Source organism: Poromitra crassiceps (assembly GCF_964638095.1).
Source record: "Poromitra crassiceps genome assembly, chromosome: 16".
Lineage (NCBI taxonomy): Eukaryota > Metazoa > Chordata > Actinopteri > Beryciformes > Melamphaidae > Poromitra > Poromitra crassiceps.
In genome coordinates this window covers 26101644-26127820 of record NC_139645.1, presented here as the reverse complement: position 1 = coordinate 26127820, position 26177 = coordinate 26101644, and the positions used below count along the sequence as shown (strand labels likewise).

Here is a 26177-nt window from a genome sequence, read left to right as displayed (position 1 = left end):
CATTTTACACACACTTAGCATGTGTTCCAAAAATGTCCCGTTCCTGCACTCCCATGTAATTAGATCATCTGTAGAGTGCCTGAGTCTCGCCATCGCCAGATTCCCCTTGGGACAATTCTCCATAGACATTGTAAGATCCGTATATATGTTTTTTTTTTTTACTTGGACAGAGTAAAAAGCACGCAAGCAATCCAGCTATCTTCAGAATCAGGAGAAACCATGGAAGATTTCACTCAGAATAGGGGGGGGTCGGATCATGCCCGGTTTCAAACTCGACCTGAATTTTTATGTCAACTACACACCTGTAAAGTTTCATGATTGCTTTTTTTTTGTAGCAGATTGTATCTATCAAGCCTGCGAACAAAGACACAACATTTTGTTTTCGGGAGTGTTTGTCTTATATTGTATTGTTTGAGCAGTGTGTTGATTTAATGTGCCACTGCAATGGCAATCTATTTGGTGTCTTATAAAACCCATGAGGGTTGGGCACCTTGTGTGCATGACATGAAAATGAAGGAATAAAAGAATAATATTGCACGGTTTTGACGCTATCGTGTTCTGTGACAGACAGACTCATACCGCGTTCATGACAACTCGGACTGCCAAGTTTCAACACGGAAGTTGGAAACTCCGCCCCCGGCATATTTGCGTTCGCGCTGCACTTCCCGCTCGTGGGGAAAAAAGCAAACACAGGTTTAGCTTGCTATAGCAACCTGTGTTCCGTTAGCATTGTAGCTACCTGTACTAGCTAACGATGCTAACACGCTGAATGTTGAATTTCACATTATTGCTCTAATCAGAGTGAAACATAGATGACACAAACACATATTAATGTTGACATTACATAATTAAGACATCACATTTTGTGTTAAAACATCAACAAACGTCTTTATAATAATTCTGGGATTACCATTAACGATACAAGTCGCCATTTTGATGTGGCTATGACGTCAGCTTGGACAAAGCGGAGCTCTGAAGGACAGCCTACCCGAATTTCCGATCTGTAATTCCGACACGGACGACCGTTCAATTCACTTTTTGCAGGTCGGAACCCATTTTTTTCCGGTGGTCCGAGTTGTCATGAACTTGTCAATAAACACCTGGCAAAGTACTCAAAGCGTGCGCGCACACACACACACACACACAGAAACACACACACACACACACACAGACACACACACACACACAGATGCATGCAAGTTTGTTTTGGCCGGAGTCAAATGGAAAGTGAAATGTTCAACGTGTCATGATTCTGAATATAGCTGAATCGCTCTTGGTTTGCAAGTAAAACTCTTTTTGGAAAGATTTTACAAAACCTATGAGAAAATAAATGGGCAAATGAAATCACTTACATGTCGGTCCCATGCCGAACCCGGAAGAGGGTGTGACTTTGGCGCTTGTTACAGTAACGTAGAGCTCTTGTTTTCCTGCTCACTGTACATCTACTCTACACAGTATATCATCAACTGCAGTAAACGCATGATGGTTTGGCTGTTATGAAATAGTGTTCCATCCATTGGTTGAAAAACAGCTGAATGTGAAATAATCTAAACACACTCACTTCATAACGTCAGCACAGAGAGAGAAAAAAAAAGGATATAAGAACAGATATACAAAAACTCATAGAACAATAAGAAGAATCAACACGTTTTGTTTTGTCAAAAAACATTTGATTACAATTGTATTTAATGTTGCTTCTGTAAAAAGAAGGCCTCAGAGTTTCTACATGTCTCTTTTTTGTCTTCATGTCAGTCTTTTATAGGCTAGTAACACCTGCGACGCACACCTGTCGCGACACCTGCGACGCACACCTGTCGCGTGTAAATACAAAGAGTTGTATAAAGCAAAGCCTTCTGGGCTTAGATCGTTTATAAATGTGGCCACCCGAGAACATATCAAACGATAACAAATTCACCTTAAAGCCAATACTTGTAGTGGTTCGTCTTTACGCCTCTTCTTCCCATCCCCCCCCCTCCCCCTCAAAATCAGACATACATTCATCATTGTAATGTAGACCATATATTGCTTTTACATTTTCCTTTTGTTTCAGATCACCGATTAGCTGGGCGGCTTGTGGAGAAGATGTGAAACAAGGGTCTCTGCTGCGTCCAGCTTGGTCCAGCTTGGTCCAGCATGGAGGTGTCCCGTCAAGCTTCGGAGAACCCCGACGACGTCCCGCGTTTTCCTCTCGCCAGGCAAACTACCCGCAGTCCCAGGATTCTTCTGCTTCTGGCAGTCACAGCAAATGACAAATACCCAAAATACTGCTAGACACTCCACGACGGAATCTAAGTTACACTCCACAAGAATCATAGATCTTCCTAAGAAAGACATTGTTTGGCTCAACGATTACAATGCGCTTGACGTAGTGGATGACGGCTGCTATACCTCACTCTAAGAAGAATACAAAAAGGTGGCCCCCCCCTTTGTTATTAACTTTTTTCTTTTTTAAACAGCTGTTTCTAAAAGCCAGCCAAACCCCCTAGCGTTTTAATACACAAGTATGTGGACAGAAAAACAATCTGAAAAGTTTTTTTTTCTCCTCCTACCGAACCGTCGGTCAAGTCTCTCGGTCGCTCTCGCCTACCGAGTAGAGCTCCCCAAGTCTTCTGAAGCGTGGACCCCACTCTCTGAGGTAGTCATAGTTCTGGTCCGAGTCCGACGACGCCGTTTCCAGCGAGCTGAGGGAGCCGGCTACGGAGCCCCGGCCCTCGTAACCGTAGATCTGGATGGAGTCGTACGGGGGCGCCGTGGGGTCGTTGTCCGCCTCGTGGAGCCTAACGTTGATGAACTCGTCCACGTCCACGCCGTTAGGCCCCGAGTGCTGACCCGCCCGCGGCATGAACTGCAGCTCGTTGGGCGCCGCCCCCTGCTGGCCGGCGCGGGGCATGAACTGCAGCTCGGGCTTGACGTCCTTGCGCGGCAGGTAGCCGTTGATGCCGTCGGGGTTCTGCAGCGTGGCGATGTCGAACGCCTCCGTGTCCTCCTCGCCGCCGCCCTCGTCGTCGTAGCGGATGATGTTCTCCCGCACGTCCTCGTCGTCCTTGATGATCAGCGGCTCGTTCTTGTGTCGCCTCAGGGTCACAAACAGCACCACGATTACTGTACAGAAAGAAAGAAAGACATTCTCAGTGGTTCTCAAGGACCCCTAAACCAGAGGTTCTCAAATGTTTTTCAGCCAAGGACCCCTTACAAGATAGAAAATATACCGGGGACCCCCTCATTCTGATTTGTGATTTTGGGCTAAGCCTAATTGTTTCCATGGTAACGTGCTTGACTTTTAAATTGATAGGTTTGTTAGATTAGCATGTAATCCATGAACCATTTTAGATTTAAAGCATAACATATTTTCATTGAACTATGAAGCTTTTGGAAAAAAAAAATATATATTTTTTTTTTCCTGAAAACTTTTCGCGGACCCCCTGGCAAAGTGCCACGGACTAGAGGTCTTCACGGGTCCAAAATCACGGACCCGGACCCTAATGGACCCGGGACATTTGTGCCCGGACCCGGAGTGGAGCCGTCTATTATTAGAAATCTGAGACCCGGCCCCGTTCAGAACCGATAAATGTCGGACCCGTGTGGACCCGTATATTATTAGAAATCTGAGACGCATGCAGATGCATGACTGAAAAGTCCCCTGGCTAACGTTAAATGCGAAGGGACACGCCGCCAACATCTTCACTGTGCGTGGCGTGCATTAGAAAGTGCGTTTCACAGTGATACATGGGGGCTGCTAGTACTGTTAACGCTAGTTAGATAGTACAGTAGTGGCAGTCTCTAATATGCTACCGCCGTTCATTCCCCCAAAAACACACACAACAGCGCTAGAAACAATCACATAGGCTACATGTTGTGACTTGTGTACTCACCATGCGATCATCAAATAATAATCCAAAGTACGCGAAACTGTCATTTTCTAAGTAAATCCATAGCGAGAGGAACCAGCAAGAGTGGTTCCAAGAGGGTTACCTCTCTGCAACGAAAATCACTTCCTTGTTTGCCTGAGACGCATGTGTACCCATGCGCTCACAATACATGCGCTTTATGTAAACGAGGAAGTAATGTAATTTTCGTTGCAGATGGGAACGCTCTTTGCTACTTATTTTCTCTATGGATTTACTTGCAGTTTGTGACAACAAGCCTCACGTGCGCTGTTTTGATGCGTTTCTCTCAGATCAGCGCTGATCACGGGTCTTCTCGGATCCACTCTTATTACACATAACGATAAATAGACCCGGACCCGTGGGGACCTTAATTGACCATAAGAAATATGGACCCGGACCCGTACGGGTCTCGGAACGGGTCCCGGGTCCTAGGGTCCGAGTAGACCCGTGAAGACCTCTACCACGGACCCCTGGGGGTCCCCGGACCCCCATTTGAGAACCACTGCCCTAAACTGACACAAATTAGACCACAGAGTCTCATCTGGTATGGTTTTGTCCCAGGGTCCCCCATCTGATATTTTTGCTTTTAGAAGTATTATTACAGAAAGTATATGAAACTCATGACCAAAATAGTCCTACATTGTGTGATTGTGTTACTTATGGATGGTATAGTGAAAATAAGTTAGCCCCATTTTTGCTGGAGACGCCCTGGGAACCCCCTCAAGGACCCCACTTTGAGAAGCACTCTGGACAGATGAAGGTTTGGACACTGTAAGAAGATTAGCTCCATTGTGATCAGATTGTGCGTAGCTTCTTCATCTAGTTTTGTAAATCTGTTCCATAGCAATAGAGTGCCACAGGAATGATGGGGACCATATTTCAGGCATCTAAACAAATTCCCCCATACACAAATCTCCCGTTGACGTCCAAACGAGGGATTCTTCACCCCTTTGTCATTCGTCATCCCTGCGGTAGTCTACAGCTATCATTCATCTTATGATCTGAGGTAGAAACACCATACCTAACAGTAGTATAATGCAGGCCAGAATGGCGATGAGAGCTCCCATACTGAGGCCGATAGGCAGGACGTAGGCCTCCACGTTGCAGGACTGGACGATGCCCTCCTTGCTGCAGCCACACACTCGGATGGTCAAGGTGTTGGTGCTGCTCATTGGCGGATGGCCGTTGTCGGTCACGATGATCGGCAGGAAGTACATCTCCTGCTTCTGTCTGCGGAAGGTGTCGTGCTTCGCCAGGACACTGATTGAATTGTCTGTTGGGGAAGAGGTGAAGCCAGAGATCAACTTTTGCCAGGATGAATGGGGAAAAAAAACATGACTATTCCTGATAGCGACAAGCTGAAGTTCTCTCATCAGGGTTCCCACACCATCTTAAACATTAAACTCAAGCTGAAGTTCTCTCATCAGGGTTCCCACACCATCTTAAACATCAAACTCAAGGACTCTTCACAGACTTTCCAGGCCCAATTCAAGGGCCCGACACGGCATAGTTTGAGACACGGATCGAGGTTAATTACTGTTGGCCTGATAAAGCATGCGGTCACGTGAACTCTCACTCTGTTTTGTTTTTATGAGATCACGAATCAGGATGCTTTTAACTAGGCTAAATTAGTGTTACAACAATTAAAGACAGAGGCTTAAATACATGAAAACTATTTACTAACGATAGGTAAGACAAAATATCAAAAGAACTTCAATTGATATTCTTCCACAAAATATATAAATTCAAGCACTTTCAATGACCCATGTCTATTTACAGAGGCAGCGATCTCCAGTTGGTGCTCCCAGCCAAAGGCCTCTTGGCTGTCAGCTGTCTGGGCTAAACTTTGTTACACCATATAAGGGACATTGCTGTAGAGAAACTATATACTGTTTATTAACAGGGTGAATTGGTTTAAGTTATGTTATGCTAAGTTACGTTGATGCATATTAAGTTTCTGTTATCTTTGTTTATTCTGCCAAGGATCTTGACAGGTCATGGTCTATTTTCAAAATAAAAAATATATAGAGTGGAGCACACCCAAAAAGTGCTTAAAGTAATATAAAGAAAGGAAGTCGCAATAGGTGCCTTGATCGGTACCATTATTAAAATTTTTAATGATTATGTACTTTAATTGTGAAATGTTTTTTCCTAAACAGATTATTGTATTATTCTTTATTTACTGTTGTTGAAAATGAAAATCTGTACCTAATTGAATTTGTATAATGTTTTGTAACCACTTATTGTAATTGTCTCACCTGCAACTGATTTGAGAATGTGTGCCCTATAAAAAGGGTCACACCTCCTGATGTTGCACTGCACCCTGACGAAGGCACTTTGGCCAAAACATGTTGGTGTAACCCAGTGTATCTTAAAGTGTGGGGCGCGCCCCACTTGTGGGGCGCAGTGGTATTACAGGTGGGGCGCGGGTGAAATCCGCGGAACCAATGTTTTAGCCATTTTTAGGTCGGACTTCTTTTCCCCGTGAGGAAATAAACAAACCCCGCGCTTCCGTAGTGACCCGTTCATTCATCAGACAGACTGGAGGCTGTTTAGTTTAGATTAGTGCACAATGAAGAGACATTTGGCTGGGACAAACAAGGAGTCGGAGGGCGGCAGTCAACTAAAAAAACCGAGACGAAAATATGATGACGCCTATCTTGCTCTGGGATTCACAGTCAATGCGGTAGGAGATGAGGAGAGACCAGTCTGTGTTCTCTGTCTGAAAACTCTGGCAGCGGACAGCATGAAGCCTAACAAATTAAAAAGACACTTGGAGACAACACACCCCACTTTCGTCAATAAGCCACTCGGGTTCTTTCAGAGGAAACTCGGTGAATACCGCAAGCAGGAAAATCGCTTTGTAAAAGTGGCATCAGTGAACAGCAAAGCACAACTAGCGTCATACAAGGTCGCATACAGAATTGCACAGTGCAAGAAGCCGCACACCATCGCTGAGGAGCTCATACTCCCAGCAGCTATCCATATGGTGTCAACTATGCTGGATGAGACCAGCGCTGCAAAATTGAAGACTATCCCGCTGTCCAATGACACAGTTGCAAAACGTATATGTGACATCTCAAATGATCTCGAGGAACAACTCACGGAAAAACTGACAGACACACGTTTCGCCGGACGAGGCTACGGACAGCAATAAAGACTGCTTGCTTATCGCCTATGTTCGCTTTGTCACGTCGGAGTCACTGAGTGAGGATTTGCTGTTTTGCAAGTACGTTACAAGCAGAGCAACAGCTGAAGAGCTATGTTTCTGGACAGTTACCTGACACAACACGGGCTGAATTGGGAGAACTGTGTGGGTTTTTGCAGCCACTAATACTGAGAAAACTTGAGTCCTCACAATTATTATTATTATTTTCTGCACAGGTTGCACTTTATTATTCTTTTGAAAAGATTTGCAGTGGAAAACAGGCTCATTGCAGCCACTAATACTGATAAAACTTGAGTCCTCACAAATGTCTGCACTTATTATTTTCTGCAGGTTGCACCTTATTATTGTTTTGAAACGATTTGCAGTGGAAAACAGGCAGCCCTTAATACAGTGATAGTGACTTGAACTCACAATTAAGATATTTGAATTGATTTTGTTTTGTAGAGGTTGCACTTTATAGTTATTGTTTTTGAAAAGATGTGCAGGGCAAAACAGCCAGAATATAGAAATGAATGGTCATTATGTCAATAAAAGTTAAACTTGGACCGTTTTGTTTCAATTTTGTTGGGGCGGTGGGGCCCGAAAGATTTTCTTCCTCCAAAGTGGGGCCTGACAGAAAAAGTTTGAGAACCACTGGTGTAACCCATTAAACACAGCAGAGGAGACTTTGAGTGTGCGACTTGCTTTCTTTATGCTATTTTCAAAATAAATAAAATAAAATAAAAAATTCAAGACCGTAATTTTTTTCCTCAAATTCCCAAATGTTCAATGATTTCAAGGACCTGTGGGAACGCCGTCTTATTCAACTGTGTGCAGATCAGTGCAGCAAGAGGGTCACAAGTAATTTCACATCGAGTGTCTCGAGGCCGTTGAGCGTTCTCTCATTCCAATACCATCGATGGATCTCAGCCACCTTCTTTTCCCACGACGGGCAGCCCCAATTTGGGAATCGTGAAAGAAAACACGGCCGAGTCTGTCTTCCCCTTTGGAGGCCGAGGAAATGAAGGAGCGTCGGCAAGCACATGAAGAAGGCCGCAGCAAGCAACATGTCTCGCCACAGAGGTGCCATCTGCTCTTTGATGACACTTGTGTGAAGCTGTCTGCTCATTAGCTGGCTCTCCTTACCCCGCGCTCACATTATCAAACACTCACATTCCCATAAGAATCGACTCCTGCTGATCTTCTGGAAAACCTACAAGATCTCTGATAGCCTAACCTTTGCCTCTGTGCGATGAGTGAGAGGTGGGCGGGGGGCGGGGGGGAGTGAAGTTCCCGGCGAAGTGCACTGTGGCGAGACAGACCGTGTTGTTGACTAGAGCAAACTTATGGAAAGGCAGAGTGCTTCACGATAGGATTGTTTGCTTTGCTTTCTATCTGGAATTGATGTGGACACAGGCTCAAAATGGTTCACACTCGTGCTGCCACCACCACGGTCTGCTCCGCTTTGTGAACGTCGGCCATGTCCTATTTCGTTTGGATCATTCGTTAGGAGAACCACCGTCCTGTAGGAAAGGTTCTGGGCTTGTCCTTATAAACGGGTCATTTACAATTTATCTGCAACTATTGACGGTAAAAATAGACTTAAACGGACTTCCGGTATGTTGGCGGAGTAGGCAGTCGCAGAGTGAAACCGTGCTCCCGGGCATATCGCAATTCTTACACTAAATGAATCAAAAACTCGCTCCCTTCTAGGCTGGGAAGTTAAATGAGTGGAAGGAGAAGGAAAGGTGCCCGAAAAGGCAGAAAAGGTGAGCTACTCACTCGGGAAGAAGAAAACGCCGTAGCAGTGGCTAACTCTGAAGCTAACGTTAGCGTTAGCTTACCTGAAACACCTCAAAGCAGCGAGCAGGCTAACCCCGGACCAAACATGGACTCCGAACAAATACTCTCAGCAATAAAAGAACTAAAAGCAGACCTCAAGAGAGATAGCGATGGGCTGAGACGGGAGATTAATACTATGGGACAAGAAATCAACGGAAAACTCGATGGTATTGCTGCGGAAATGCAGAGCTTGAAGGACCGCGTGGGAGAGACTGAGTCACGGCTGGAGCGAGTAGAGAGCTGGGCGACGGAGCTAACCGAAGCGCTCTGTGTCAGTATGGACAAACAACGTGCCTTGCAGAACAAGCTAACAGATATAGAATCCAGATCAAGGAGGAATAACATCCGCATCTTCGGAGTGGCAGAGGGAGAAGAGGGTAACTCAGTGCCGCAGTTTATCGATAAATTCTTCAAAGGCGAGCTGCCACTGCCACAGGATCTGGATTTCAAGATACAGCGGGCCCATCGTTCTCTGGCAAGCAAACCTCCGCAAGGCGCTCCACCAAGACCCATCATCATCAACTTCCAGGAGTTTACAACTAAAGAGATGGTGCTGAGGGAAGCTTGGAAGAAGGGGAAGATTCAGTGGAACAACAGACCTATATATTTTGATCATGACTACGCGGTCGAGATTGTCAAGAAGCGCAAGGAGTACAACGGGATAAAGAAAGCGTTAAAGATCAAAGGGGTTCGCTTCCAGACTCCATTCACAAATATGCGGATTCACTGGGACACGGGGATCCAGACATACGCTAATGCCCAGGAGGCGCATAGGGAGCTGAAGAGACGCGGAGTGCCGGTAGAGGAGCTGGTGCCAACAGAGGGAGACATCAGGATGGAAGTGCAGCTACGGGACAGGACGAGAGGACAACAGACGCCAGCAGATGACCGAGAGAGGAGCCGTGCTGCCGCCATGAGAGCAAGAGAGAAGCTCAGGGAGTATCAGCGCACCCCCAAAATGTGAAGAAGATTAATCAGCGCACTTGCATGACTATAATGAATCCGAGTTATCAACAATAACAATGCCACAAGAATAGGTGAAGAGGATTTAATCAATAGCCGGTATGGGAGCCTAGGCTCCAAGCACAAAAAAAAAAAAAAAAAAAAAATGGAAAAATGGAAAAATGAAAAATGAAAAAAAAAAAAAAAATGTTATCACAACACTACCGATTGGCGGAGTATTATTATCATTTATGTGCCTGGGAGAAACGGTTTCAGTGGGCGGAGACGGTTACGTTGGACTTGTAAGATGGCAGAGTTAAGGTTGACAGCCACTTGTGCCACACTTAGTATAGGACCCTCTCATAGGGAGAGGCTTTTCCATCGACCTACCAACGGGGTCAGAGTAGAGGAGGAAAGAGTGTTTCCTCCTCGTTTGGAGGTCCGTTTAAGTTTAATTTTGGCTGAAAGTTGGTTAGGTAAATGTGTTCTATGTGTTCAATGTGTGTCGCGGGGGGCTGCTAATTCTACTACGTGGAAAATGAATGTCGGGGTCTAATGACTTGAAAATTGCATCTTTGAATGTAAATGGCTTAAGCAACCCAGTTAAGAGGAGCAGAGTCCTATCTAAAATGAAAAAAGATAAGACACAAGTGATTTTCTTGCAAGAGACTCATATGTCGAAACAAGAACATGAGAAGTTGAAAAAGTTTGGATATGTAAATTCATTTTTTAGCTCTTGTAAAAATAGTAGGAAAAGAGGAGTGGCTACTCTGATACATAATTCCGTTAATTTTGAATTGATAAAGGAGAAAAGAGATAAAGAAGGCAGATATATGATTATTATAGGGAAGATAGATGGTGCTCTGCTCACCTTAATCAATGTGTACACCCCGCCTGAGAGTGATAGAAAGTTCTTCAAGCTCCTCTTCGACGTATTACTTTCCGAAGCAGAGGGGATTTTAGTATGTGCCGGAGATTGGAATACAATCTTAAACTACTCCCAAGATACCACAAGTACAAGCAAACATAGGTCGCAGAGGTCTAAAGATCTTAATATTCTAATTAAGGAGTCTGGCTTGTTTGACGTTTGGAGGAACATAAATGTAGGAGTTAAAGATTACACTCATTACTCAGCAACACATCGGGTGCATTCTAGACTAGATTTCTTTTTGATGAATACTGGAGATAGATATAGGGTGATGGACTGCTCAATAGGAACAGCGGATATATCCGATCACAATATAATTTATCTGACTATACATTTGAATGATAAGCAAAGAAATGGTATTTGGAGATTGAACGTTAGCATTCTAAACAATGAAAACATGGTGACGCAGATCCAAGAAGAAATCATTGATTGCATAAAGGTTAATGACAATGGTCAAGTGAATCCAGTCCTGGTATGGGATACGGTCAAAGCAGTAATGAGAGGGAAACTAATATCAAAAACGGCATATTTGAACAAGCTAAGGAAATTAAGATATGAGGAGTTACAGAGAAATTTGAGAGAATTAGAGAGGCGACGTCCAATAGAGGGAGATGAAGCATTGGTTGAGCAGTTAAAAGGAGTAAGGAAGCAAATAGAAGATATGGGGAAGGATGAAATAGAGAAGAAATTGAGATTCACAAAACAGACATTCTATGAAGCAGGGCCGAAGGCAACTAAAATCTTAGCGAAACGCCTCAAAAATCAACAAATTAGGAATTCAATACATAAAATTAGGGACCCCTCGGGAAATAAACTTACATATGAGCCAGAAAAGATTCAGAAAATCTTCAAAGAATACTATGAAAACTTATACTCGCAACCTGAGTTGGAAAATGAAGATAGCATTAGACAATTTCTACTAAAATTAGACCTCCCGTCCATAGGTGAGATACAAAATGAAACTTTGACCGATCCCATAACAAGAGAAGAACTGGTTTCTGCAATTGGGAGGCTGAAAGCCAACAAAAGCCCGGGGAGCGATGGCTTTCCAAATGAGTGGTATAAAATCTTTAAAGAGGAACTCGCTTCGGTCCTGCTGAACTCCTTTAACTGGACACTGGACAAAGCTGAGGCTCCCCCATCATGGAAAGAGGCTGTGATCTCGGTCCTACCAAAGGATGGGAAGAATAAAGAGTATTGTGAGTCCTATCGCCCTATATCTATATTGAATGTTGATTATAAACTGTTTACATCTATAATGACTAAGAGAATGGAAGCTATTTTACCAGATTTGATACATGAAGATCAGACAGGGTTTATAAAAGGCAGACAAACGCAGGATAACATCAGACGTACTCTTCATATCATTGAACAGGTGGACAAGCAACATTTAAATGCAGCCCTGGTGAGTCTCGATGCAGAAAAAGCGTTTGATCGGGTCAGTTGGTCTTTTCTGTTTAGAGTACTAGAAAGGTTGGGATTCAACGATCAATTCATAAGATGCATACAAGCTTTATATGACAACCCGACCGCTAGAATAAAGATCAATGGCCATCTGACGGATAGATTCAAACTGTTCAGAGGGACTCGCCAGGGTTGTTGCGCTAGCCCCGCCCTCTTCGCGATTTTCATAGAGCCGCTGGCTCAAGTTATTAGAGAAAGTAGAGAGGTGAGGGGCGTCACTGTAGCAAAAGAGGAACATAGAATAGGTCTGTTTGCAGACGACATTATTGTTTTCCTACAAAATCCAAACTCAACATTTCCCAAGCTTATGACAATTCTAGATGAATATGGTAAGATGTCAGGTTATAAACTAAACATCACAAAGACTCAGGTTTTGGCATTTAACTTTTCACCCAGTACAGCAATCAGGTTAAAATACAAATTGAAATGGGAGGCAGATTCAATCAAGTACCTTGGGGTGCTAATTACCCATGACAAGAACAAAATTTATGAGTCAAATTATAATATTATTAATAATAAGTTAAAGAAGGATTGGTTAAAATGGTCTACGCTGATTATGGATTTTAGTTCTAGAATAGAGGTGATCAAAATGAACGTGTTGCCGAGGCTGTTATACCTCTTTCTATCATTACCGGTTAAGATCCCAGACTCTCAGTTCGTATCGTGGGATAAACAGATATCACGATATATATGGGCAGGTGCCAGGCCCAGGGTGAAATTCAAGACACTCCAGATTGGAAAAGAGAGAGGAGGCCTGGCATTACCAAACATTAGGGAATATTATTATGCTGCTCAACTGAGATATGTTGTCTGTTGGTGCTCTCCGACCTACCGGGCTAGATGGAAAGATATTGAGATGAGTCTGGAGCAAGTTCAACCTCAGACATTACTGGGGGGAAAGGTTTGTGCAACTTTAAAGGGAGATAACAACATTCTAGAAAACTCATTAATAATCTGGAAAGAAGTGGTTAAAAAATATAACTTGGCAAAAGATAGTAAACTATTGATCTGGCCAGCCCAGTCCCCCAGCTTCAGACCTGGAGAATTGGACAATACCTTTGCAAGGTGGAGGGAAAGGGGTGTGACAGCCATGTGCACACTATTGGAGGGTCACAATTTTAAGTCTTTTGAGAAGTGTAAAACCGAATTTGATCTAGAAAACTGGGACTTACTCAGATATCTTCAGTTAAGACACTTCTTCGATACAGAAATTAAGAAACAAATCTCAGATGAAGGAAATGAAGTGATTGAAGTATTTTTGGGAGCATATAGTCAAACCCCAGCTAAAACTGTTTCTAGATTATATAGAAGTTTGCATAACCGTAATGGAAATAATTCACTGTATGTTAAATCGAAATGGGAGCTGGAACTGGGAATTAATCTGTCAGAGGATGATTGGCTTTCGATATGCGAAACACAACAAACTTCAACAAGCTCCAGAGGATGGAGGGAATTTGGCTGGAAAAATCTGATCCGCTTTTTTATCACACCTCAAATCAAAAACAAACAATTAGGTGAACAGCAGCCCTGCTGGAGACAGTGTGGAGTGGTGAACGCCAATCATTCTCATATTTTCTGGTTTTGCACAAAAATACAATCTTTCTGGGCCACAATTAGTCAAACTGTAAAAGAAGTCTTGGGTTACGAGTTCCCTAGGGAGCCACAGGTTGTATATCTTGGGTTAATCACAGAAGAGGCCATACATAAGGAGGACTTCTATCTCTTTAAGATTCTCACTCTTGCGGGGAAAAAGGCCATTACGAGGAATTGGCTCAAAGAAGATCCACCAGGAGCAGATCAATGGTTGGCCATAGTAGAGGAGATTCACTCCATGGAAAAAATGACTTTTCGCATTAGAACAAAGGCCAAGATTCTGGATCGCCGTTGGGAAAAGTGGACTGCCTTTAGAGCAAGAGGCGAGCAGAATCCAATAACGGACTAAAAGGAAGGACCCGAGAACAGAGAAGCGTAACCCCCTGTGACAGTTTTGTTTTTGTTTGTCTCTTTCTGTCCCTGTCTTCTTTTCCTTTCAAGTGTCGATGTATGTCATGTACTTTTGTTAACTCAAAATAAAGAGTTTAAAAAAAAAAAAAAAAAAAAATAGACTTAAACAGACATTTCGCACGCCTGAGTACATCCACATACTGTAAGGAGACTACTCAAAGAGTTGTACTCTAGATCACCTTTAAATAGAGTTAACTAGCACACAAGAAATATTTTCTATTCGGTATTTCTGATGGAAACCCTGCATACACAGAGATATTCCGTTTCACCTTACCAAACGCAACATCTAATAGCTTAGCTAACTTTGCATGGTTTTGGCGTAAGATTAGCCTGGTTAACCATCCTGTCCACGTGAACTGACATTCTGTTTTGTTCTGTGGATCCGTCTGGCCTCCACAGCCCGGGGCGGGAGTTTTCAGAAATGACAAACTCCACGGGCCAATCAGGGACCTCCCTCACAGTTGACATCATAACCAGCCAATCGCTGGCAAAACAGCTTTTTGGCAAGTCTAAAAATGATAACCGTGGGAGTAATCTACTTCCTGGTCTAAAACGGAAAGACGATTACAAAATGTAGTAGTAGTAGTTCATTTGACACAATGTAAAATCCACATAAAAAAGCTTCATTGAAGACAGTTTACATACATTACACACATCTGCCGAGAATTAAGTACACAATAAAGCCAAAGGCTTATTTCCATTGTGATCCTCTTGGGGAAGGGGGATGGGGGGGAAGGGGGGGGGGGGGGGATATGCCAAGACTGGCAGGTCCAACAAATGCTACAATACACTATTAACAATTTTACACATACAAATGACATATAGACAGAAAGTAATGCATTCACCTCACAGCAATACAATAATTAATTTACATAATATGCACACAAAAAAACATACAGTATGACGTCATGCAGAAGCGTCCTGATATGGGCAAATGATAAGGTGAATAGGGCTGGCTGTTGTCAGAGTCGTCAGCATCTCGCACACAGCTGGTTCGAACCTTGGCCCTTTCTCCCTCGTGTGGGCGCGACCCCTCACCTCTTCACAGCGCCGTCTCTACAATTAGACTCATCATGACAAACAGACGCAGCACGCGGGCTCCCAGGGGGCGCTCTCCTCTCTGAAGTGTCTCCCACAGCTGCCCATTCAGATAGAAATAGTCTGTGAAGTGCGGGCGGGGGGGGGGGGGCTCCTTCACTCGTGTTAAGCATCAGCAGTACCGCTGGCATGGCTATGTTATGGTATGGAGTGGAAACGCATGGAGCAATTAGTTCTGTTGCAGGCGCTACACAATGTCAGGTAACATTAGAGTAGCGACCGCAGGGATCGCTTATTTACAGACCAACCGACAAGTTAGCATCGCCTGCTCCCCTCGTCTGGATGTCTATGGGATTTTTGTATGGGGGTTTTGGTTAGATGCCTGAAATAAGGTCTGTGGTTAACACACGTTTATGAAAATGACCTTTCTGATTTTTGAAGTGTAAATGCGACGGCCGAAAATTTTGATTGATAGAAAACCCTTCAAAAACCATGAAATGATTGAACACAAAAGTCTCAGGTTTCATAATGCAATGAAGTTGTGCTTTCCACCTGATTTTTTTCTTTGTGATATTTGGTGATGTTACGGAAACCAGCAGTTATATTATTACCGTGATTCCTTGAATATTATTTATTTTAGAAGGTTTATTAAACATTACTTTATTTTGCAAGGATATTTTGCACAGCATAATGATGATTTAAAAATGTATATCTTGAAAGATGGGGCAGATGTATTAAAACAGAAGGCTGGTAATAAGTTCACTATCATCTGCCGATACCGATATGGTGGTTGGTATATCGTGCATCCCTACTTTGTGGGTTAGGGGGTCCTGTGAGGAGGGATTGTATGTTTGTATGTTTGAATGCATGAGTATGTATATGATTTTGTAAAAAAAAAAAAAGTAATGTTTGTTAACCACGTACTTTATTTCAGGCTTCTAACCAAAATCCCCGTACAAAAACCCCATTGAATTTGAGACGAGGGAACCATGCAGGTGATGCTAACTTTTAGGGTTTTAGGCATCATTCCTTTTTAGTTTTGGTCCGAGTGAAACGTTCTGTGCTCTCTCCTGATTCTAAATATAGCTGAATCAATTGGTTTATAACCAATTGGTTTAAACTATTTTAGGATTTGACTAAATGTCTATGGAAAAATCAATGGCGGATGAAATCCCAGCCGTATAACATTTTGTGGGCGTTCCCAGACATGCGGACTGTCTCTATGGACCCTTAGGCTGGGTTCACACCGACGACCCAAGCCTTGCCTATGCCTTGCCTTTACCCACGCTTTTTAATAGGCGTCCGTTTTAGTCAACGAGGCTGTGTACACCGGCCGCCTGAGCGTGAACCCTGCGTGTACCCACGCCTTGCCTGTGCCTTGCCGATTTTATTGAATAGGCGTGAGTTCTATTTTGAAGCCGACAAGGCGCGTGCAGGCAGACTTCTTCTGTCAAGCCATGAAAGAAAAACGCACAATATCCGTCGGAAATGGAAAAGTCAACTGAATTTCAAAATAAAATGGAGTTACTACAACATGTTGAGCAGAGAGACAGAGAGATTGACGGATGGCTATCACGTGGGGCTTTCTCCCCGTCGGCAAACAAATCTTCATGAGAGTGAATAGCGACCGAAGAAGCAAGATGGACAATGTTGTTGTGCCAGCACATATTCTTGCAAGATCACCTCTCTAAAATGTCCGACTATAGTCAGACCTGGTTATACATATCCAGCATCAATAGAACATTAAATATATCCGATTTATTTTACCTAGAGGCTACCCATGACAATTCTGGACAACACGTGAAAAAATACAGTCGGGAGAGAGGAGAGGCGCTTGTGACTCGGCCCCAGGTTCGGCGTGCAAAAGGCGTGCGGTGTGATCGCAAAAGCGTGTAACAGGTTCACGCCCAGCTCGGCATAGGCGTGGGTTGAGGCAAGGCAAGGCGTAGGTTGTCTGTGTGAACGAAGCGTTATGTTGCTTGGTCTACCAGAAAGATGTGCTTATGCTGGTGACACATTTCTGCTGTGAGTTTTAGCTATTAAAAGTGCTCTTAACAAAAGAGCAGGGTTCATGTACATGTAGGCCTATGCCCCGCCCCTTACACTCTTACAGTTTGATCCGAGGTGAGACAGCCTGGGTATTTTGGGCCGAGCTCCTCATTACACATTATTTGCGGTGCTTCTTACCTCGAGTCTTGACATCTTAAATAGCAGTTAAATAACAGTTCCCTGTTGAAGTAAAATCCCATCCAAAAAGTGGGGAGATTTTTTTTCTTCTTTCAACTCCCACAGTGGATTCAGCTCCATGCACCACCATTCTTCTTCTGTAAGATTTATGAAACAAGGCCCAAAAAAGTCCCAGCGATCGATCGTCCTACAGACTTAATATTTGACCAAAGTCTAAAGAAGATCAAATACTGTTTGATGTTATTGTTAAAGGAATGTTTTATAAAGGGGAATCCTTAAAGGGATCATTGGGATTCTTTGACATGGGCTTGTATGAGTAAATAGTGAGTAGGTGGGTTTCCATCCACCAGTTTTTATGCGCATTTTCGATTTTTCGCATTAAAACCTGAATGGAAAAAACCTCAGAATATTGCAGGGGGAAAAAAATACACTTGGGGGAGGTGGAAAAGTTGGTGTATTGATAAAACATAAATGTGGGATTTAGTGCAGTGGAAACGGATTAAGCGAATCTTCCACTGCCCCTAAATTCTGCTACCCGATTGACCCAACGTTGTAATATTACATTTCCATAAAACCTTACAAAAACCTTTCTTTTTTTTTAAACACTATATTTTCTTCTCCAAAGTACTCCTACAACACCATCTGAAAGGTTGATTTTTTTTTTGCAAGTAGAAATATATCCGGGTTTTGCAGGGTTAAGCAAACCCACAGGTAACCAAACTCCATTCAAAAAACATGTTGCCTTCCTTACTGTCAAAAGTTAACATCACGACCACACTAAATTTGGGCATACACTAAATACATTTGTAAGTAGGGCTGCACGATATTGGAAAAAACGGACATTGCGATATTCCCCGCCCATGCAATATATATTGCGATATGAAAAAATACAGATTTTCAACAGATTACCAGAATAGCTCTATTTTAAAGAAAAGAATACTTCTAGAATGATTGGGATGATTTTGTAGAGGAGTCCATCTGATTTTGGAGGGGAAATTAGGTATTTTAATGTTTCTCAACCACTGGGCTGTCGCCTACTGTAGGCCTCAGAGCGTCATCTATCAGGGTGCATACACATTTTGACCAATGGATTTCCATGACTTAGGCTACATACATGAAAAAGTGAGTGAGTTATGACATTCTACTTTAAAATGTCACTAGCCTACAGTACACTTCACTTAGTGTAATGCAGCCTTTAAAACCAGGGAAAGACAATATGCTGTATCACCATATTACCATATCCAACATCTAAGACCATATAGTCTCATATCACAATATTGATATACAATTGATATATTGCCCACCCCTAATATTGAGTGCCAGAATCTACCTCCCAATGATGCTATTTGCAGAAAAACATTAGATTTCATTGATTATAATCACTGCTTTCAACTTCTTTCGTTCTTCTAACGTTTCAATAAATCAACAATGAAACACCCCTGCGGTACACCCCTGTGGTACACTCCGCATCTGCGGAGTTCCGGTTTTTGAGCGCAAGGCTGGCAGTACAGAGAGACGAGGATTCACATGCAGCCGACCGGTGACAAACACTTCATTCGTGAAAAGTAATAAATATACATTTAATTGCCCAGCTATGTCTATTGTCTTTTTATTTTCACTGACATGTTTTGTGTAAATAAGTCGCTATGTCTATGATTAACTCTACCGTAACGTTACTGCTATCATCTGATGCAACATCAGAGACTGAAGGGGAGAGACAGCCGCAGTGATACACGGACAACTTCTCAGTAATCACTTTAGCCTTCGTGTCATTATACTGTAAGTTGCGGTCTTGCTTTTTGGTGTTTCAAGAGTAAATAGCCTATCTCCACTCCACGGACATGTTGAGTTACAGCAGCCAGCCTGCTGTATGCGAGTGCGCTGCAAACTGTGGACAAGTCCGCCTCCGCAATCACATCGTTTACAGATGGGCTACTGTCAGCAACCCAACATAAGCAAAAGATAATTCAATTTAGGTCTCTGTGCATGTTTGTTGTGTTGAAGCTAAGCACTAAATGAGTGAGTACAGTAGCGGGGCGTCTCTCTCCTTTGAGATAACCTCATTTCACTCAGTAGGCTACCCCTAAAGTGAGAGTTTATCAAGCAACATGACGAGTTAATTTGCTTTTGACATTGCACGTCCTGCGATGTGACTATCGCGCATGCGCACATTGCGATGACGATGTGTAAACGATATATCGTGCAGCCCTATTTGTAAGGTAAATACACAGCACAGTATTTAGGCACAATTTTAATTTCAGGTTTAGACCGCCTGTGCGCTGTTTTAACTGAAGACTGCGGGATTAACAGGCGACTCACTTCTAGAATTGACATTTTATTCACTCACAGTAAATGCTGGGTGGATTATACTGTACGTATGGCGAATTGAAGAGTGGTGCCTGGTAATCCATTTGATGGTGTAGCTTTGTGGATAATCAAGAGTTTACAGGCAGCTCGGACGCTGCATGCAAGACAATAGCAGGTATCTGCCACACGTCTGCCTGCAAGGCACATATCAACTCCTAATATCTGCATAACTAGGCATCTCGCGCGCGTCGATTCCTAGGCTCACAGTTACAGTAATGCACCTGTTTCCACAGTGCACAGTTACAGTAATGCACCTGTTTCTACAGTGCACAGTTACAGTAATGCACCTGTTTCCACAGTGCACAGTTACAGTAATGCACCTGTTTCCACAGTGCACAGTTACAGTAATGCACCTGTTTCCACAGTGCACAGTTACAGTAATGCACCTGTTTCCACAGTGCACAGTTACAGTAATGCACCTGTTTCCACAGTGCACAGTTACAGTAATGCACCTGTTTCCACAGTGCACAGTTACAGTAATGCACCTGTTTCTACAGTGCACAGTTACAGTAATGCACCTGTTTCCACAGTGCACAGTTACAGTAATGCACCTGTTTCCACAGTGCACAGTTACAGTAATGCACCTGTTTCTACAGTGCACAGTTACAGTAATGCACCTGTTTCTACAGTGCACAGTTACAGTAATGCACCTGTTTCCACAGTGCACAGTTACAGTAATGCACCTGTTTCTACAGTGCACAGTTACAGTAATGCACCTGTTTCCACAGTGCACAGTTACAGTAATGCACCTGTTTCCACAGTGCACAGTTACAGTAATGCACCTGTTTCTACAGTGCACAGTTACAGTAATGCACCTGTTTCTACAGTGCACAGTTACAGTAATGCACCTGTTTCTACAGTGCACAGTTACAGTAATGCACCTGTTTCCACAGTGCACAGTTACAGTAATGCACCTGTTTCTACAGTGCACAGTTACAGTAATGCACCTGTTTCTACAGTGCACAGTTACAGTAATGCACCTGTTTCTACAGTGCACAGTTACAGTAATGCACCTGTTTCCACAGTGCACAGTTACAGTAATGCACCTGTTTCCACAGTGCACAGTTACAGTAATGCACCTGTTTCCACAGTGCACAGTTACAGTAATGCACCTGTTTCCACAGTGCACAGTTACAGTAATGCACCTGTTTCCACAGTGCACAGTTACAGTAATGCACCTGTTTCCACAGTGCACAGTTACAGTAATGCACCTGTTTCCACAGTGCACAGTTACAGTAATGCACCTGTTTCTACAGTGCACAGTTACAGTAATGCACCTGTTTCCACAGTGCACAGTTACAGTAATGCACCTGTTTCTACAGTGCACAGTTACAATAATGCACCTGTTTCCACAGTGCACAGTTACAGTAATGCACCTGTTTACACAGTGTACAGTTACAATAATGCACCTGTTTCCACAGTGCACAGTTACAGTAATGCACCTGTTTCCACAGTGCAGTTACAGTAATGCACCTCTTTCCACAGTGCATAATTACAGTAATGCACCTGTTTCCACAGTGCACAGTTACAGTAATGCACCTGTTTCCACAGTGGAGTTACAGTAATGCACCTGTTTCCACAGTGCACAGTTACAGTAATGCACCTGTTTCCACAGTGCAGTTACAGTAATGCACCTCTTTCCACAGTGCATAATTACAGTAATGCACCTGTTTCCACAGTGCATAATTAAAGTAATGCACCTGTTTCCACAGTGCACACTACAGTTACAGTAATGCACCTGTTTCCACAGTGCACAGTTACAGTAATGCACCTCTTTCCACAGTGCATAATTACAGTAATGCACCTGTTTCCACAGTGCATAATTAAAGTAATGCACCTGTTTCCACAGTGCACAGTTACAGTAATGCACCTGTTTCCACAGTGGAGTTACAGTAATGCACCTGTTTCCACAGTGCACAGTTACAGTAATGCACCTGTTTCTACAGTGCACAGTTACAATAATGCACCTGTTTCCACAGTGGAGTTACAGTAATGCACCTGTTTCCACAGTGCACAGTTACAGTAATGCACCTGTTTCTACAGTGCACAGTTACAGTAATGCACCTGTTTCCACAGTGCACAGTTACAGTAATGCACCTGTTTCTACAGTGCACAGTTACAGTAATGCACCTGTTTCCACAGTGCACAGTTACAGTAATGCACCTGTTTCTACAGTGCACAGTTACAATAATGCACCTGTTTCCACAGTGCACAGTTACGTAATGCACCTGTTTCTACAGTGCACAGTTACAATAATGCACCTGTTTACACAGTGCACAGTTACAATAATGCACCTGTTTCCACAGTGCACAGTTACAGTAATGCACCTGTTTCCACAGTGCACAGTTACAATAATGCACCTGTTTCCACAGTGCATAATTACAGTAATGCACCTGTTTCCACAGTGCATAATTAAAGTAATGCACCTGTTTCCACAGTGCACAGTTACAGTAATGCACCTGTTTCCACAGTGGAGTTACAGTAATGCACCTGTTTCCAAAGAGATCCTGTCCATTTTGATGTCCTGGTTTTTTATAGACTCCTTTCTCTACCAATCGAGGTGGCAGCTCCTATGCTAGCTGGCCTGCAGCCTCTCTAACTCTACTATCCAACAGAAGGACAATAGCATGTGAAGATGTCTCTGCCCTGAGCCGAAAGCGTTCCACAAACAGCCTCTTCAGAGCGAGTGACGGAGGAGAGGCACGACAAGAGCAGTGAAGTAAACGGCAAATAAACCAATCAGAGTATTTAGCAAATAAATGTAGGGGCATCTGCCACGCTGCAACTCGCCCTACAGTACATTGAGCTGCGAGATCTATAGCAGGAAAAGCCATTTGGAGCCCATTCATTTTGTTTCCCTCAAAACGCACTGTGGGGAGTGAAGGGAAAAACGGATGTCCAGACAGTTTAACATCTGCTAACTGTGGGCTACACTGATCCAGCAGCTTTCCTCTCCACTGTGGCTAACACGCCTCGGGATAGGGATTACAATGGAAAGCCAATGGGAGGAATTTGCACAAACTTCAGTCACATGACACTTTTCTTTTAATGCTTTTCGCCATCTCCCCTTCTTCTCCTCTCACCTTGGTTGTTTTTACTGGTGAAGTTGGTCTCACCTTGGTTGTTTTTACTGGTGAAGTTGGTCTCACCTTGGTTGTTTTTACTGGTGAAGTTGGTCTCACCTTGGTTGTTTTTAATGGTGAAGTTGGTCTCACCTTGGTTGTTTTTAATGGTGAAGTTGGGGTTGTTGAGCATCTCTGGGATGAGGCGGTAGTCAAAATAGTGGCCCTGGATCGGGTCGTCTTTATCCACGGCACTGACGGTCTGGATCACCTGCGTCGAGACAGAAACACCACAGATGGGAAGTAACTAAGTACAAATACTTTGTTACTATACTAATAGGACAACTTTTTTTCAGGTCATATCACAGTTACAGGTCATTCTTAGGCACGCCCCCTTTCATTCATGCTGTCTCCTCATCCATTCACAGTTTCCCACGCTGCTTCCCCTCATGTGGCATTAACCAATCAGCCCAAGCTATTCCCTTCCTGCTGATCCAATCACCTAACCAGCGTAGTATGTCAGAGTCCATGTTTTACTCTTGTTTGCTAGGTGCTGCGTATGTGCTATGTGTCATTCGCAGTTGCTGATCATCATCGCTGAAGCAGTTGTTTTCGCCCCACCTCCTCCCCTGACCACCACCATCATCATGAGTCGACTCCTGAAGAATTCCCTATGGGGGGGATTTCCTATCCTATTCTTCGCTGACGACGCCCCTCTCATCATCTCAGGAGAGCGTCATCATATCATGGAGTCATACGCCACAATTAATGTTGTATCATTAAAGCTTGTTATACTTTCTACTAGTCTCTCATTAGTGAACTGCACTTCTACTTAACCCATCAATCAATCAATCAATCAATCAATCAGTTTAATACATGTCCCAGAAGGGCACTTTGGTTCACATCAGACAGTAGTGGATAACCATCTACTGCCCTCAGCCGGGTCGCCGCGTGCGCGTGCGCCACCACTGATGCAGCATTTGCGTGTATATCCCTCATTTGTGTGTGTATCCCTTTAAGACCGCGAACCGTGTCACACGGTTCGCGGTCTTAAAGGGATACACACACAAATGCTGCATCAGGTATCAATGGGGTTAAGTAAAGAATGTGTCTACTTTTCCAATCTCTGAAAAAGACACACAGGCATGGAGCTCGGGCCCGAAGCTGTTAGCCGAGTCAGGCTATTCATGACATTACATTTTGTTGTAGCCTTCACATTAATGGTCTCAGTGTAACACTGGCTGGCTCACACCACATGAAATATAGGCCCCTATTCATTCTGTGAGTTTGAGATGATTATCAATAGGCTCCTGTCTCGTCTGGCACGCGCTCAGACGCATGCATGCCTCTATCTGTTAATCTGTCATCACAGGGCTCATCCTGCTCTACGTCTTTATGATTGATTGGAAATTGGAATTCAAGTCCCGTTCCTCTCGGTGAAGCTCTGCATTGTGCACCGGTTCCTCTGAATGAGGCCGAGTGATGGGCAGCAGAATGCTAAGTAGTTGTCCAGGCAGGCTCTTTGGCCGGGGAGCATTGTGCCATCTGGACCACGAGCTGAACCACAGTCCTGAATTATGATCCACTCTGATCAATTCAGACTGCTCTCATTCCCCCTTTGCTTCGCTCGCAGGCGGCGTCGAGGGAGGGAGGCGGGGGGGCAGCCTCCCTCCCTCCACCACCTCTGTAGTTTCCCAGTCAAATAAATAGGCTATAATTCACGGTGGTCAATCATTACAGGGGAGGGGAGGGGAGAGAGAGAGAGAGAGAGCGGGGGAGAGGAAGAAAGAAAGAGAGAGAGAGAGAGAGAGATAGATTGCAGGGTTGATAGATGGGCCCCTTCTCTCCTTACCTGGCCAGGTTTTCCATTTTCACACAAGAAGGCCTCGTATTCACTGGCAAACTCTGGGGCATTGTCGTTAATGTCCATTACTCTGATGGCCACAATCGCCCTGGAGATCTGACTGTGGTTCCCTAATATACAGATAGATAGATAGATGATAGATAGATAGATAGATAGATAGATAGATAGATAGATAGATAGAAAGAGCGAGAGAGAGAGAGAAAGGGAGACAGATAGAGGATAGAGGTAGAAAGATAAAAGACATTGAGCAAAGTATAACTGGAAAAAACAAGGTTGCACAGCTGACCCAGTTAGATTTTTTCATCTTTATTTCATATATATATATATATATATATATATATATATATATATATATATATATATATATATATATATATATATACATATATATATATATATATATATATATATATATATATATATATATATATATATATATATATATATAAATGTGTGTGTGTGTGTGTGTGTGTCTGTCTGTCTGTCTGTCTGTCTGTCTGTCTGTCTGTCTGTCTGTCTGTCTGTCTGTCTGTCTGTCTGTCTGTCTGTCTGTCTTGTCTGTCTTGTCTGTCTGTCTGTATGTATGTACAGTATGTATGTATAATGTCCTGTTCAAATAGCTTTAGAAATCCCCTGTAATGTTTAATACATGAGGGTTAAAACATGCATATTGATGAGCCAATGGCAGCTGTCTAAAACGACAATAAAAGGCAGTTTAATTAGATTAGATTTTGATTGGAATTATTCATCAGGCGTAATTGACAGCCGCTTCCCAGAGTCGTGTAAACGAGTGTATTTATTAATCACTGGTGCAAACGCCAACTTTAAAAGCAATTATCTGTTCATTTGGCCCCCAGAGGGCGGTGTCACTGACTGTGGCCGACGACACCGCTGTTGTTTAGCCGCGGCATCAGGGGGGAGGGAGTGATGAAGTCCTGATTTGTGGGGGGGCTTTGGGGTCTTGTTGAGGAGGCGGATGGCATTTGGAAAGAAACTCTCCCTGTGTCGGGAGGTGCTGTGGTTCTGCACACCTCAAAACGACCTGACTGAATCCAAAGACAAGAGAACTCGCGCACATTGTCTCCACTTGCAAAAAGGTTTATTAACAGAAAGAACATTTCAGTCCAAAGACCTTCATCAGATGAGGCTGTAGTAGGCCTGTTACTGTAAAGCCAGAGGCGCTAGCTTGTCAGGAAGGATGATTAAATAATGCTCTAAAGTTAGGCACAATTTTGACAAGGGTGCATTTGCCTAAAGGACTACTACACGATTAAAAAAAATCAAATTGCGATGATTTAGACTGATATTGCAATCGATATATATGATTTGTGATATTAGAGGGAATGATCACTTGTATCATTCTCATTTTAATTGAAAAACATATATATGTTATATATAATATAATAAATATGGTGTGATTTTTGCGGGGATCTGTACCAAAGAC

General features: G+C 43.4%; 1 protein-coding gene across 1 annotated transcript in view; it reads right to left on the bottom strand.

Annotated features, from left to right (window-relative positions):
* Positions 1–2560: 2560 nt before the first annotated feature.
* The window catches only part of cdh8 (cadherin 8), a gene marked incomplete at both ends in the record, with an annotated part of 166457 nt that continues 142840 nt past the window's right edge, over positions 2561–26177 (bottom strand). Inside the window, 4 exons of the mRNA XM_083652610.1 lie at positions 2561–3102; positions 4909–5160; positions 23023–23140; positions 24722–24843. Of these exons, the coding sequence (XP_083508736.1) occupies positions 2561–3102; positions 4909–5160; positions 23023–23140; positions 24722–24843 (1034 nt within the window). The remainder of the gene's footprint in view (positions 3103–4908; positions 5161–23022; positions 23141–24721; positions 24844–26177) is intronic.